This window comes from Hermetia illucens, chromosome 5, assembly GCF_905115235.1.
Source record: "Hermetia illucens chromosome 5, iHerIll2.2.curated.20191125, whole genome shotgun sequence".
NCBI lineage: Eukaryota > Metazoa > Arthropoda > Insecta > Diptera > Stratiomyidae > Hermetia > Hermetia illucens.
Genome location: NC_051853.1, coordinates 32763590 through 32780057, shown reverse-complemented (window position 1 = coordinate 32780057; position 16468 = coordinate 32763590). Strand labels below are relative to the sequence as shown.

The window sequence follows — 16468 nt, the reverse complement described above, 5'->3', positions numbered from 1 at the left end:
AGACGGAGCAGGATCGTTTTCCTCCACTCTTTTTTCTGCACTGCGTGTTTTTAATCTCTTGTGAATTGTTTGTTTCCTCCCAGGATGTCTACCGACAGAATAGAGGCAGGTCCCTCGGTAACTGTGGTGACCATACGGGTACTTCGGGAGATGGAGCAGCTGATTGGGGATAAGTTTGGCTCAGAGCTCCTAAAGTCAAAGTCAGCGACTGCGGGAGAGCACGTAAGCCACCTTAGCGTGTGCCGATACAAGAGGTGTACGCGCACCGCGTGGTGGCCACACTGACGGTGGCAGTGAATGCTTTGCCTTCGAGAGAATGGTCGCAAATTCATTCGATGGTCACTTCGAGAAATGGGCGTTCGGGTAGCCGCAGGCCGCAGTCCGCATTGAACTCGGGCATGTGCTGGTATCACCGTAGGTCTGCAGATTAGGCCACAGAATGTACCAGCCCATGCACTTTTCTCGCTATACCAAAAAACTGAATTCGCTGGGGGCGCACGGCGACGTCTACCCGAACTGCAGCAACATGTCACCTTACAGTGTACGACCCCCTTAGTAGGCACAGGCACGAAAGTCTTGCTCCTCCCCGTCTCCAGACTAAACAAACTATTTCATCAGCAGCTTAAATTAGCGGCAGTAAACTCCACGCGAGTCGCAACTTACGGCTACAACCAAGTAGACGTGAGTCTTGGCTTGCGTAGGACCTTTTCGCGGCGCTTCATTTTGGCTGACATCAGCGTTCCCATATTAGGCGCAGACTTCCTGTGTGACCATGGGCTACTGGCAAATGTGCAGCATAGTTCTCTGATAGAACCCACAACCTCTCTTCGGTCGTCAGGAAAAATTTCTACCAGCTAGAACGCAATACTCTTTCTATCATTTTTGTGGATGTTGTTGATCCACGCATTCGCGCACTCATCCAAGAAATCCGCAAATTTATTACCGAATGTAGTCTCTCTCAGACAATTAAGCATGATGTCCAGCACCACATCAACACTACTTGTTCACCAATCTTCTCGAAGGTACGTCCTCTACTATCCCAGAAGCTCGCAGAAAGAGTTTAAGCAGCCACTTGTAAAGGGTATATGCAGACCTTCTTATTGGTTGGTCATCTCCATTCTATTTGGTATCCAACGCTTTCTTGCCTGATCCTAGAAGCAAAGCTTCGCGGGAGGTTGTGAGGTCTCCAGCGTTTAAAACCACCAAGTAACAACTGGTAGACGCTACACTTTTGGCATATCCTTAACAAGATGTACCTATAGCCTTGTTCGTCAATAACTCAGACACCGCAGTAGGTGCTGCTCTTCACCAAAGAGTGAACCAAAGCTGTCAACCTTAAGGTTTCTTCTCAAAGCAGTTGCATCCTGCTCAACAGAATGACAGCGCCTATGATCGTGATTTGCTAGCCACTTATCTGAGTATCAAGCGCTTCCGGTTTTCTCTTGAAGGCAAGTCGTTTACCTTGTTGACGGGCAACAGGCCTTAAGGCAAAAGCCCAACAAAGCACCCCCGCACCAACTGCGGCACTTAGCCACATCAGCTAGTTCGCATCAGACATTCAACATGTGGCCGGTAAAGCCGTCGCTGACGCTTTGTCCCTAATCTCCGAGATCAACATCCCAGCCGCAGTCGATTTTTCGCCAATTGCTGCAGCTCAGGGGGATGACGCAATTCTGTAGAGTCTGCAGTCGGACTTCAAATGCAAGTTAAAGGATTTCCCTATCTTCGGCTTCTAGTATCTACTGCGAGATCACTAAAAATAGACTTCGGTTTTCATTAGGTCGGTGTACGATCTTGCGCAGTCTAGCATTCAGGCAACGAAATAGCTAGTCTTCAGTAAAGAATGAACAAGAAAGTGAATTCTTGGGCCGCACAGTGCATCGCATCCCAAAAATGTAAAGTCAGTAGGTATGCTAGAAAGAAAGTAAGTGTATTCCTTAAGTCGACAAGACGCTTCCACAATATACACCTCAATGTATAGGCACTTTGCAAGACTTGCACAGCTACAAGTATTGCCTCACGATCATACGGGGTGGCCTGAGGCAATACCTCTGAAGGACATAACAGCACAGTCATTGGAGATTTGCGGTAGACTGGGCTGCAACAAAGCGTCTGGCCCCGACGGGATACCAAACAAAGTCCTTAAGCTGGTCGCTAACTGGAGGACAGACATATTCGAAGAGTTGTTTGAAACATGCTTGGCGGCTGGGATCTTTCCTGAGATATGGAAAAAGCAAAGATTAGTGTTGTTGCCTAAACCTAGTAAGCCTCCTGGTGAAGCATCTTCCTACCGGCTTATATGTCCATTAGAAACTATGGGAAAAATGGTGGAGCGAACAATCTACCGCAGGTTGCTTCAGACTGTAGAAAGTCTGGGAGCTTCCGTACGGCTAGATCAACGGTCGACGCCGTCAAACTGGTCACTCGCTTAGCTGAAAATGCAATGCACGGAAGGGATGGCACTAGCAAGTATTGTGCTATGATTACCCTTGACGTGCAAAATACATTCAACTCTACCAGTTGGAACCTTATAAGGAAGTTGTTGGCGGCGATTGGTGTACTCAGTTACTTAACTGCGCTTGTCGACAGCTACTTAGCAGAACGCTCTGGTACGACACAGACAATCGCACCGAAGAAAGCGTTGTCTCCGCGCGTGTTCATAGAGTTCTGTGCTGGGACCGCTATTGTGGAACATCACGTATAATTATGTCCTCAATGTCCCAGTTGCTAGCGAGGTCAAAATAGTGGGTTAGGACGATGGCATAGCGGTGGTTGTTATTACAAAAGATTTGACGAAGCAATCACTGCTTTAAAGAAGTGGCTAAAAGATGCAGGTCTTGCACTCGCGGAGGATAAAAGAGAGGTAGTGCTTATCACGAAGTGGCGTAAGGCAACCACTGCCCGTATCAGAATGGGGAAGCACATCATCACTTCAAAGCCAACAATTGAATACCTTGAAGTGATGATAGATGCGAGGCTGCATTTTAAGCAGCACTTACAAAATGTGTGCTCCAAGGCGTCCAGTATTAGCATGGCCCTGGCAAGGATGATGCCTAATGTTGAGGCCCCCGATGCTCTCGTAGACTGCTTATACCTAGAATGGTGAGCTCTATAACGCTTTATCCAGCGCCAGTTTGATCAACTGAATTGCATACCACATGCAGAAAAAGATGAGCGCGGTGTATAGAAAGATCGCCCTAAGAGTGTGCTGTGGCTATAGAACCATCTCGGGCGAAGCGGCCTATGCAGTAGCCGGAATGATGTCAATCGACATTTTGGCCGATGAGATGGCACGTATCTATGATGGACCCGATTGTTTCTCAGATTGGCGCGTGAAAAACGCCGAAAGGGAGGAATCGTTAAGCAGGTGGCGAACAGGCGAAAAGGGTCGATGGACTCACAGATTGGTTCCTAGCATCAAGGTGTGGACGAACGTATGATGAGATAAACTATGATCCCACGCAGTCTCTCACGGGACATGACGGTTACCGTAAATACCTCTATAGGTTTAAACTGGATAGCTCACCCAACTGTACCAGCGGTATTCTAGTATTCCGGAGGACCCAGAGCATGTTTTCTCCAATTGTCCTAGATTCGCTGAGGAAAGGAAGAGTCCAGAGGAGACATTGGGAGGAACACAAGCACCGGAAAATATAATTCGAAAATGCTTGCATGCCAGGAGAGCTAGAATGCAGTGGATGACATGGTAGGGCAGATTCAGTGCAAATTAAGAGAGGCAGAGGAGGCGCGGCTGCGAATGCAATTGATGGGTGAAAAGACAGGCTAGAGCCATACCCATCCCGTGACGAAGTACTTTGTGGTGGCTCCGCGGGGAATAGGACCGGACTTAGGGGGTGGTTTTAGTAGGTAAAAATCACACGCGCTAGAACATATGTAGCAGTGTCTTTGGAAGATATCCACCTAAGCAAAAAAAAGTCAGACAGGCAAAGAGACAGTAAACCGATTTTAATAAGGTTTTATTTTACACAAAACCTTAAAAGTGGGCTCCGGGTTGCAACAGTCACCTCACTAGGTAGGAGTATCCAGTTTGACAGTCAACAGGATCCACTGTTTAGACGACCAGCTGCATGCTCCGTCACATTTCTAGTTTTCAGGATAGGTCTGCTCTCATGGTTGACCATAGTCGATCGGAAAAGTCATTCTGGCCATCTCCAAAATTACACTCCTGACAAGTTCGACAATTAAAGTTTTTGACATCAGTAAATATCTACATAAATAGAATTATTACAAATGGTACTATTGTAAAATTGTGTATACATGAGTCAATTGTAATGTTCAACAATAACAGTTTATTTGTGTATCTATGTACATAGGTTGTGACTAGTTTCTTCCTTGTATAATGGAGTATTACACATCAAAACACAATAACGACAACATTTTACCGATATTATTTATGTAGTTAACAATAATAAAAGATAACGTACATTGTAACAAATACACGATTAATAACTTGAGGGATTATATCTTTTTTAATTCACATCATATCTTACAGTTTAATCAATATGAGTAAATTATTTAAAGATAAATACACGAGGAGAAATATAAAGTCAACGATGTGACAGAAAGGCACGAGAAAAAGTCAAATTAAAATGCATTTCATCGATACTATAAGTTCTATGATTTCAAGATAGATACGAAGGTTCGGCGAAAGTAACATCCTATATAAGTTGATATATTAGGGCTTTCACATTATCCTCGTCCTACTTCCTTTCTTTCTTGGAAAATTGGAAGGTTTTACAGTTTGTCTGGTGAACTTCGATTTGTCTTTCTATTTTATCTGTTTTCATTTGTTTTGGAAACTCGTTTTTTGAAAATGAAATATGGCAGAGATTATTGACGAGTTATGTCTGAAAAGTCATTGTGAAATGGCAGTTGTTTACTCTACTTCCGACTCTGTTTCAGTGAGATCGGAGGCAATTGCTCCAGGTTCAGGTGATTGAACATAATGACGTCCTGAATCTGAAACAGGCGTTTGTGGTGGTTCATCAGCAATTGCATGGGAATCTTCATCTTCAGTCAATTCTTCGTTACTGGTGACATTAGCATTAATATCCTTGCCGCTTTCGGATTTCTGGATGGCTTCTAACTCCTGTGCGGCAAGTTCTGATTCTTGTCGAGCAATCTCAGCCAACTCGGCTGCTTGTCTGGCCAGCTCAGCTTCGCGTTCTTCTTCAGCAATCTTTTCGAGTTCTGCTAATCGAGCAAGTTCCTCCTCACGCAGCTTTTGTTCTTCTGCGATGCGAGTTTCCTCGGCGGCCAGACGAGCTTCTTCTGCGAGACGGGCTTCTTCGGCCAAGCGAGCTTCGTCAGCAAGGCGAGCTTCTTCAGCAAGGCGAGCTTCTTCAGCAAGGCGGGCTTCTTCTGCGAGACGAGCTTCTTCAGCGAGGCGGGCTTCTTCCGCGAGTCGAGCTTCCTCAGCGGCACGGGCCTCCTCGGCAAGGCGCTCTTCTTCGGCAAGGCGCTCTTCTTCGGCAAGGCGAGCCTCTTCGGCAAGACGAGCTTCTTCTGCGATTCGTGCTTCTTCAGCTAGGCGGGCTTCTTCGGCTTCCTTTTCACGTTTAATTCGTTCCATTTCAGCAGCTCTCTCTGCAGCTGCTTGTTGTGCTAACTCTTCTTGCCTAGCAAGCTCGGCTGCCCGCTCTTCATCGGCCACGCGGCTCTTCCTTTTAGACTCCTCAGCAATGGCCCTGTGGAGGAAGAGAGTATTCTAATTAGTATTTTCTGAAAAAGAAATGACTATATCTTATTTTCAGGAAGGACTGGATATAATGAAATCTGAATCAGTTGGATACACAGATGAAAATCATTTTCTTGTGCTGTAGTTATATTATACCTAAACGGAGTTTCTGTCCCTTCTATCCCAAAATACTGGGTGGGTCGCGGAATTCTGGTGTTTTGGAATACGTCTGGTGGTCTTGCTAGTAGTCGAACTGAGTCAAATTTAGGCGTGGTGAAGGGGGACCTATGGGAGGTTTTTGTTTGGTTGTCGTAATAGTCCTCAGGATATCACCTATCCCGCTCTTTATAGAAAAACTAATGAGGTAATTGGAAATGGAGCTTTACTATCTTTCAATCGTTTTTTTTTTTTCGCAAATGCCCTGTCACGTATAATAAAAATATTGGCCATTTTTGCTTTTGCACTCTTCCGGCTACATATATTACATTTTTTTTTAAATTTCTTTCCAGATAAGCTGAGCTATGCCTACAAGATTTTTTCCATAAGTCAAATTGCTTATTGAGTTCTAATTTTCCTCTCTGTATTGATTTCCTCTAAAGCAAAATTAGATTGTAACATGATGGAGACCGATGTTAACAAAGACCAGGAACTTTCAGCAAAAGAATGGGTCACTTTTCTTGTACTACTCCCTTGTATGTATCAGCACAGAGCGAACAACCTTAATTTGATGTTGTCGTTGAGGTGTCTCCCTTAAGCAGATTTTGGGGAAAGCAGTAAAGGCGAATCTAATGCTTTTAATTCGTTGATGATAATCAAGTGAATGAATTATATTGAAAACCTTATTTTGTCGATGTTTATATTGAACCCGAGTCGGTTTGCCTCCTTCCTTAAGTGCAGAGGCATTTTATATAACCCGAGGGGGCTGAAGACCCCAAAAATTCGCCACATTTTACTTATTTTGGCCAGCCTGTGCTGGGTGAGTGTGTCAGTGCATATAAGCGTGACAAACGCCTGGTACTTCATTTATCTGCAGGTGGGCCTACTTGGCCAACTTTAGCCTTCTTTTGGTTTTTGGGGACAACTTTGCCTCAGGATTGATCATAGCTAATCATTTAAACTCATTACAATTAGTCATCACAAATCGAGCTTAACGTTTTACAATGGTGAACCTGTGGAAGGCAACCTATATCAGCTCCAAAATGCAGTTTAGCTTACTGAATGAAGATGACGTCAATTTGTTAAATTTGTTTCCCGGCTAGGCTCCATATACTCTTGTTTTCATGTTCAAGTTTTAGTTAAAAGTCGTTTTGCCTGAATCATGTGATCATTCGCCTTTTTCCTATCCCAACTTGTAAAGTAGAGTTCTTTTTTTCGATTCTTCGTTGGGTACCATCAGCATTTGGCATTCTTCTGTTCAGTTAGCGATTGCCTTCCAAAAGTCGCGCGATTTAGCACCTATCCACTGTGAGGTACTTCCTATTTCAACTTTTGCTATTAGTGTCCGTCTTTGCCTTTTTGGGGATGTGGATGGAGATAATAGGAAAATGCTGTGCTTTTCCATCCACAGTAGGATTGCCAGACCTGGCAAGAGAGGGTGAAAAAAGAGGAGGAGGAGGAGCTTGGAATAGAAATTTCAATGAAAAAAGGGATAACCGGGGGCGTGCACAATTTTCATCCTAGACCCCAGTTTTTCCCCATAGTTTCAACCCTGAGGCGGGTGCTGTGAATTGCTTTATACTACGCGCACTTTTCAAAGTTAAAGTTGGACTCAGCCACAAGCTCAGACAGAATTGAAAGTTTAGCAATGAATTGTCTTCAAAACTGTTAATCATTTTTGAAATAACGGGAATTTTAAACCATTTATTTTGAATTAGACATGTAGGTTAACTTTATTTAGTTGCATTTATAACAGCTTTGACTTTTTAGTGCTCAACGAAAACCTACATTTTTGATGAAATTCAGTCAATTTTTTCCGATGTCGCTTTATTTTTGGCTTGAGAGCCCATGAGCTGACATAGAATTCACTATGAGTGGTAACTTGGTTTTTGGCCGAAGTTAGGATAAGACTCTTTTTCACCGTGAGAAAGTTCTCCCGTTGATTATTTTGTCCTCATGGAGCAGAGTCTACCCAAATTGTCACAAGAATATCATAAGTGGAACGCCACGTTATATTTTGATTACATACTACCCAAGTCAGGTGCGCGGTAATGGATGTAGTTGTTGAGCTCTCCCAAACCCTCTTCTCCCAACCACTTGGCAACACATGGCACTAACACCAGCGCTAATGCTCCGAATTTTTGCCACGAAACTCCCATCGCCGTCGAAAAAGTGCAATGATTTGTCGTCAAAATAAAATTTTAAAAAATGCGCTGGGGGTCGAATCTCCTGTATATGGTCTTCTTGGTCTCAAGATTGACTATAGTCAACCAATTAAACTCATTACAGCTAGTTATTACAAATGGTGCCTAACGTCTTACAATAGTGAACCTGGCGAAGACAACCTAAAATGTGGCTTTGATTAACGCCAGGACTTCTTGTCTTTGTCTTGAATCTTGATTTCGTTAGTGCTTGTTGCCAGTCTGATTCTGTTCGCCCTTTTCTCCAAAATCAAAAGATACATGTGCGTAGTCGAGGTATTTAAGAAAAGATGACATTCTGATGAGCCTCCACAAAAGGCAGCATAGAGAACGGAACGAATTACGAAAAAAAAGGTCGAAATAATCTTGCTCTGGCCGATTGCGCTCTGAATTTTGAATTCCTCCGATATTTTATTTAATGCAGGACATGGAATCATGCACTATGTGTCGCTGTGACATAAGTCGTTAGCTTATGGGGAATGAATCCTAAGTAGAGCACACCAGATGTACCTCGTATTGTCGAAAGCCTCTTCAAAATTAATGAAAAGAACTCATGAATGTTGATCTGGGCTAAACTAGAGTGAAACCACCCTGTTCTCTATCGATCAAGCCTTTGAATTGTTCTTTGATACGTTCCATGATCACTCAATTATTACCTTTGCAACTACAGGAAGCATGCAAATACTCCTCCAATCGTCGCCCTAAAAACGGGTGCGTTTAATCCTGGCAATGTGCCGATGCTTCCGCTACTTCGGAAAAATTTCCAACTAGAGTTTTGTCAGTAGGGCGAACTCTCCTAGAATTGGAGGTTTTGGAGTTCGAAATTTTTTCCCCCCCGTTAAATGAATTTTGGGAGGTCGTAGCTCTTCAACCCTTGAAAAATTAGTGGGGACAACACGCGAACAAAGCTAAGCGACCATCAATGGATGGTCTCGCTCGTCCCGATACTGTTACGTTCATTCACTGACCTTATGGCAACCTCTGTGCTCGAATAATGTGCCCACAATTCTCCACAAATCCTCACCGTTACCATTATCGATGCTGACACATTCTCTTCCTACCACATGTCTGGGCAATATTCCCTATGGCATTCAAGTCAATGTACAAGACAATGATCTTGCCAGTCCTCATGTATTCCTCGGAAACTTGGGTTCTTAGCAAGAAAAATTGCGAACTCTTGGCCGCGTTCGAGAGAAGAATCGTCCGAAGAATTTTTGGCCTCGTACATGAGGATGGACGATTCCGTAGTCTACACAATGACGAAATCTATGAGCGATACCATGACGGTTACGGTGGGTGGGTCACTTAATCCGTATGGATGAGGATGATTCAACGGACGGATCCAACGGAAAGTCTATAAGGGCAATATCTATGGTAGAAAAAGAAGACGAGGCAGACCCTGCCTAAGATGGAGCGATGGCGTAGGTCAGAACGCCCGACAGTTTTTAGGGATATCGAATTGGTGAACCTCGGCCCAAAATCATGATATCTGGAGTGCCTTATTAAGGCGGGCCTAGACCGGATACCGGTTGTTGCGCTGTTAATGATGATGATAATGAATATCTATGATAGAAAAAGAAGACGTGGCAGACCTTGCCTCAGATGGAACATTTTCGTAGGCGAGGATGCCAGATAGCTTTTATGGATATCGAATTGGTGCACCTCGGCGCAAAACCGGGATGCCTGAAGGTCCTTACTAATTCAGCTCTAGACCGGATACCGGTTGTTGCGCCGTTGATGATGATTCAATAATATTAATACCAAAGCCATCAAGGAGCCTCAAACCAGAATAGGATCCGAGGGTTATCTTACGCATTGCTCTGGGAGGTATCAACACTTATGAGAAAAAAAATTAAATTTGACGGATATTATGCAGGAGCAGCGTGAAGGTGGTGTTGGCGTCATTCATGTTTCTCTCTATTAAGAGTGAAATGGTGGAAGGCGCGTTAGGAAAGGTGTACGTGCAATTGACATAAATCCAAGCAAATTGGAAGAGATGCTATATGCCACCACCAGGTACCAGAGTTTAACCTGTCGCCGTTAAATGGACAAAAATGGGTACTTTCTTGCAATGTAAAGTATATGGGTGATTCTGGGCCTTAAATTAAATTATAGATGAATTGAGACTCAAGAAAGTCAGCATATACTTCTGCGTTTGTAAGGAAAACGTCGTAAGGAAAAGGGGTCGCTGGCGAGGATGTGTCTCTGGATCGTGGTTCATCCTATCTTAAAGTATAGCGTAATGAGCAGAAAGACAACAATAGAACCAAGTTAATAGGATTGTAAGAGTTACATATGCAGGAGCTACTTTGACTTTATAGTCCTGTCTGGAAGATGCCCTCGTTTAAATTTTACTTGGACTTCCATATTAAATGTGCTATATCGTGTAGTGCTCTCAGACTACGTGAGAACGAATATTGGACAGCGAAGCCTTAAGGCAATAGTAATATCCTAAACAAAGTACCTCGGGAATTCTTGGCATTGCCAACGGACTACGCTACACGTAATACAAGCTTCAGGAAGATTTTCCAACCATGGCAACGTACTGCAAGATTATAACATTGTATTCTTCACCGATGAATTAAGGATGGTCTGTGCAGTCCGTGTGGAGGTCATACTTGCGGAGAGCACGTGGTCTCCCAGAATTCACTAGTGTATTCCAGACTGAGGTACTAGCAATACTTGAAGCTTATCGATGACTGAGGCATGATCGGTGCTCTAACCGTAACATAGATGGATCAAAGGTGCGAAATACTCGACTTAACAGCCGCTCACTTTAGATGGCGAAAGTTTAATGCCTAAATTAAGTCAAGGAGGATTTGGCCCTCCTATACCAAACTAATTGCAAGAGGCAATTACCTGGCTCAGCATACTCCACAATTCGCATAGCCGACATTTTGAAAAGAAGGGAGAAACCCCCAGGCACTTTACGATTAATCACCTCTTGATAAAGCCATACTGCGGACAGTAGGCAAACAGTTTTTTGTGAACATGATAGGGATCTCTAGTTGCAGCGTGGGGGTCTGAGTCAGCTGTGTTCTGTTCCTCTTGCCTTGCTCACAGTAGGCATGATCTAAGGAGTTTGTCGTATCATCGGCATACTACTATTTTATTTGGCTCCTCAGAGCCGCCACTGATAACTACCTACCCGAGGATGGTCTTTTCAAAGCTACCTTATTGAATGGAACTTAAGTTCCTTTCTTTTCATGAACGAATTAGGGAATCATAGAAGAAAGAAAGTGTTAACTTACTTTTCTTCACATCTCCTAAGCTCCTCCAAACGTCTAGCTTTCTTCTTCTCCAAATCGATTTCGTCTTCGGTTAATCCAGTTGTGCTATCCTTTTCCTTTTCATCCTTGGGGTCTTCCATCATCTTGGGGTTTGTGAATTTACGTGTCGGTCGGAATGGATCAAGTTTTGCTAAAAATCAAAATTTTCCATTTTGTATTACATACTTTCGAAATTAGCAGTTACATTATGAAAGTGCATCTCAAAAAATGAGTGTTTTCCACCATTCGTTGGAAAAAGCCGTGTTGGATGGCTTAGCGCTGATGTGGCATTTAGTAAAATGTCCGATGAATTCTGATAGAAAAAAATGGCAATCGTGTCGTATATGTTGAAGCGAAAAAGGAGGAAAGCGATAAATGCAAAGAAAAATGAATGACTTGCATACTTACTTCTTCAAACTCATCATCCATTTTCAACAAGCCGATGACTTTTGAAAAGTCTGTTTTTTGCGAATAGTAGTTTTTCTGTCTTGTTGGTGAAGCTACTTTATCGACAACTGTAGACTACTGACTCCATCAAAATTCAAAAAAGCAAGAGTCAAAAAATAGCAATGGGTGGGGAGCAACCACTGATTGAACACGTATAAAAATGAGTTACATATAACACAAAAAAGGACGGCATGCCAAAAACATCTTAAGCGTCGAAAAAATAATCCTATGAAGTCTGGTCTGTCTTGGCAGAAGTGGACTTCTTGCAGGCCAGCTACATTTTCGGTAGTTTGTAGGTGTCCTGCATGAGCCTTTTTCAGCAAAAATGTTTCACGGTGTGTGATCTGCCATCGTCTCGAGGATTTATATCTTCAGAGTGTTTCGGCTGAACTATCTTTCCAAATCGCGGTCGTCATTAAAAAAAAATCTACACTATTTTTTTTTCACGCTACTCAATCTCTCGCCAAACCAAAGGAACAGAAACAAGTGATGCAACTTTCGATATTCTTTATTCGTTTTAAACCATTGAAATTATCCAGTTCAAATAAGTGAACACTTAGATACAACTTGAGTAGGAATCACCTTAAAATGACTCATTTAAATCGAACTAACAATTGAAAGGACATGGAACCCTTGTCACCAGACAAAAGTAGTCGATTGAACGTAAGCGTGCAGGTATTGGATTTAAAATTCGTTTATTTCAAAAATCATTCAAAAAATATATTTATGCAGTTCTTTGTGTTTTTAAATTTAAATAAAAAAGATTCGTTTTCGTTTTGAAAATTTTCTCAAACCTTACTCAAAAGAGTGGTAGTCGAACATCGTTTTAGACTTTTTGTTTGAACACTAAAATCGCGTTTTGGCGTAAGGGAGGTTATGCCTTGACCATCTAAGCTCGAAAAAAGATACCAAAATGAACTTAAAAATAAAAAAATGAGAAGCATGAGTACACTGGGTGCATGTCATGAAACGACTAGACTAGGATGCGTGGCTTGATGAAACCATTAAGGCATTAATATTCAAAAATATGTGTTCGTAAAAAACCATATATGTGTATATAATTAAGCCTCAAAGCCTTCACAATGCCAAAAAAATAATTGTAGCATTCTTTTAACAGTAATTTAACCCTCTTATCTTAATTTAATTTTGAAAAATTACTAAATCTTAAAAAAATGTGAGAAGAAAAATACAAATCGACATCAAAGAAGAAAAAAAAACAAAGAATTACTCCAAAAACATTACTTTTGTAGTCAAAATTCGGAAACGGAGAATTAGAGAAAGTGAATCAAAAGTGAATTAACGGACATGAAAAAAACGTATTGAAGTTTGTTTTGATTGGTTGGTTGGGTTTGTTTATCTTGAAAATGAAAAGTCTTTTTCTTAAGAGAAATTTTTGTGAGTTCATCCACTAGCAGCCACTTCATTGGCCTCAGCAACTGTAAAGAATATCAATCGAAACATAAACTGTTAGTGAAATGAGTGATGCTAAGATAAAAAGTAATGGAAATCGAAGGATTTTTCGGTTTCTCTAGAGGCAAATATGTACATGATAACTTTGTTTGTTGAATTTTTACTTCTTACATTTTCTTTTTATGTAGTGCCGGATAAGTGATTATAATAATTTCGAATTGAAACAGTCATAGAAACCCTTCAAATAATTGCTAAAGATTCGATTATTTTAAAACACAAATGCCTGCAGTACTACATATATACAGTAACGGCGTGATAGTTGAGGGAGTAGAGCCTTAGCCTCTCAATCTCGTTATTCGGGGTTCGGACCCAGTCGTCATTTATGTCTACGTTTGTATTGTGTTTGCCTCAATGCTGTGAGCTTATCTCTTGTACAGCATTAAGTGTGATAATAATGAAACTGAAGCGCAGTCTCATGAACCTGTGTGAACGCTCGATACTCCACAAAGGACTGAACAAGAAACTATAATGAAGATACAATACAGATACAAAGTACAAAAATACCACTTGCTGATTTTACTTCACGATTTCCTAGTGAGAAAAACATTGAAGAACTTGTCACGGAAAATTTCGCCGAAAAACTCTGAACTCTGAAGAAATCCTGGAATGACATTTCGGTCAAATTGGTACTTTTCCCGCCCAAGCAAAACATATTTGACTTAAACGAGCTGAAACCTTTAAGGAAACATGAGGTCATACCCATCCTGAACCTCTTGCGCACGAAAAGCTCTCAAAGTTGAACATACCTATGTCTACAGTTGCAATTTGGGATACGTTGAGTACGCGCTAACCCACTGGTAATCATTGAAGGAAATCCAATATTAAAGCAACCAAACTAGCGCAGAATTGAAATGCCTCAATAGTGGTACCGTTGTAAAGGAAGCTTTCCAAATAACTTCTCAAAAGTCAACTTTACCGGGGAGAAAGTTAAAATTATGATCGCTAGTTTCTCATTTACGTTTATAAACCCTTCCCCACAACAACTGATAATGAATGTGTACATGATCAACTTAGGCCTGCAAACTCTTTCTCTCAAAACCAGGCATTTTCTCTCGCGGGAGAACCGCCTTTCACCACACCAAATCTTAGATTGAGTATTGATGCACATATTGCACTTCTCATAAGACCTGACTTAATAAGGTTCTTCATTGTTCGTTCTTTTTCCTTCTCCATTTTAAAGTCATATGAAAGGTAATGTAGCCGCAGATGACTTGCCTCCCCGCTGGACGAAATAGCAAATCGTCTATTGTTTTTTTTTCGAAGTTGGATAGAAGACGAGCGTTCGAATTAATGCTACCGCAAGATACCCTCTCGTGACTTGCAAGGCAGTTTCTAACAAGATATCGACTGCGAAATACCCAATCAGGCTAAGGGGGATCACCAATGATGTAATATCTAATAGAAGGCGTGGTGGCGCTGAGGTTAAAAAAAGTACTGAATGTAATGATTGCCATTAACTCAATAAGCTGGCAATCTATCAAAAGGTTGCCCACCAGAATGAATGCTCTGTACTATCTGAGAAACGTAATGACTAAGTACTTCACTGATAGGGAGCCGGAATAGAAGAGTTATGAAGGCACAAACTACCACAGTAGTCACTCTCAATACCGACCTCTGATGGACTCCAGGTATAGGGTTTATTTTTGTGGACTGTTATGTATGATGCCCACCTTTATCATAGGGAGTAAAAGTAGTAGGCTTTGCCGATGATATTGGGGTGGTAATTGTGGAAAAGTAACCACAGTTGGTTTGAAACTGACAGACTAGAGCTCGCGAATCATAAAACGGAAGCCGCCTGGAATACATGAAATACCACTGGGAAACCGGATCGTAAAAAGCAAAGGGATGGTCAAATGTTTAGGAGTAATGCTCGGCTAACGGCTGAAATTTACATTGCATGTGGAATAAATAAAACAAGTCGGGAAACAGGAAGCTGAACGCTTCATGTATGACAGGTTTTGTGTATTGCTTATATATGCATATTTGAATGGGCTCCATTTGTACTTAGCTCGTACTGTTTATGCATTTAGTTTATCAGACATTTAACTTAGATATGACACTGCCATCCAAAGTCTTAGAATGCAAGAAATATGTACAAAACTTACAATTTTGACCCATTATATCTCTGCTGGTAATGGTGCGATTTCCACCAAACTTGATGGTATCATGCTCTCTAGTATAGCCTATATTACTACAAAAGTAAGTGGTTATAAAATAAACTTATGGTGGGTTCCCAGGCAATTTATGAAATATGTACTTATAATAAATATAGTAATATACTATTATTAACTTTATTTAAATAAGTATCGGTATTGAGAGTATTTTGACGCATAGATACCATGTGTACAAACCACTATTTTATTTATTTTCAGTTGGGTTGGGTAGTTAGTAAGTACTAATCGAGACCTTCGATTTGATACCCAACACGACAATACCCGGTGAAAAAAATGGTACACCCCTCTTTTGCATATATGGGAATTTCACCCCTCCCCCTCTTAAACTCTCAACGTGGAACTATCTTACTCTCTGCATGCAATGTAATTCACAAGTCCCACCTTTCTACCAAATTTCTTATCAATAGGAGTAACCGTTCCTTAGATATAAGGTGTGACAGATAGACAGACGAACAGACAGACAGTAAACCGATTTTAATAAGGTTTCGTTTTACATAAAACCTTAAAAAGCATCACTCTTGCAAGAAGTTTTCTCACGAATCCTACAATACAATGGTTCGGGGAGTTAGTAGATTCTGTATTGCGATTCCCATATCTTAGTAGTACAGAATTAACATGTAACCTACACCTCTACAGTCAAATCCTAGGCTCACCCACACGTTTGTAGCCCCGGGTCAATGCAAAACAGCAAATGAGAAAGGGGCATGACCAGTTCTCTGCCTCGTCAACAGAGAGTTCACTTTAAGTGAGTATTTGATTCATAACTCTCAAAGGCGTGAATACATCGCTCGATGACTTTGCAATAATCCTCAGAAAAGAGCTAGTCCATCGTGAAACTATTGGCGCCCAGTATCTTTACGATGTAACTAACAAGAATAGAAGCAGACTTACGGAATTCGTTTACAGCCGAAACATGATAACGTCATCTACTTGCTTCCCTCTCCACAGGATCCACAGAATAGACAGGTCTTTCTAGATGTAACGATGTTGAACCGGACTAGTCATGTTCTCATTGAGAAACGACCAGTATCTAGCGCTTTTGACATCCGGTCA

At 41.7% G+C, this 16468-nt stretch overlaps 1 protein-coding gene across 2 annotated transcripts in view; it reads right to left on the bottom strand.

Annotated features, from left to right (window-relative positions):
• Nucleotides 1-4390: 4390 nt before the first annotated feature.
• The window catches only part of LOC119657955 (uncharacterized protein CG45076), a 41858-nt gene continuing 29780 nt past the window's right edge, over nt 4391-16468 (bottom strand). For both annotated transcript variants that reach the window (XM_038065157.1, XM_038065158.1), the window contains 3 exons: nt 11307-11475; nt 5478-5708; nt 4391-5444 (listed from right to left, as the gene is read on the bottom strand). In XM_038065157.1, coding sequence (XP_037921085.1) covers nt 4898-5444; nt 5478-5708; nt 11307-11475 — 947 coding nt within the window. In that variant the 3' untranslated portion in view covers nt 4391-4897. The remainder of the gene's footprint in view (nt 5445-5477; nt 5709-11306; nt 11476-16468) is intronic.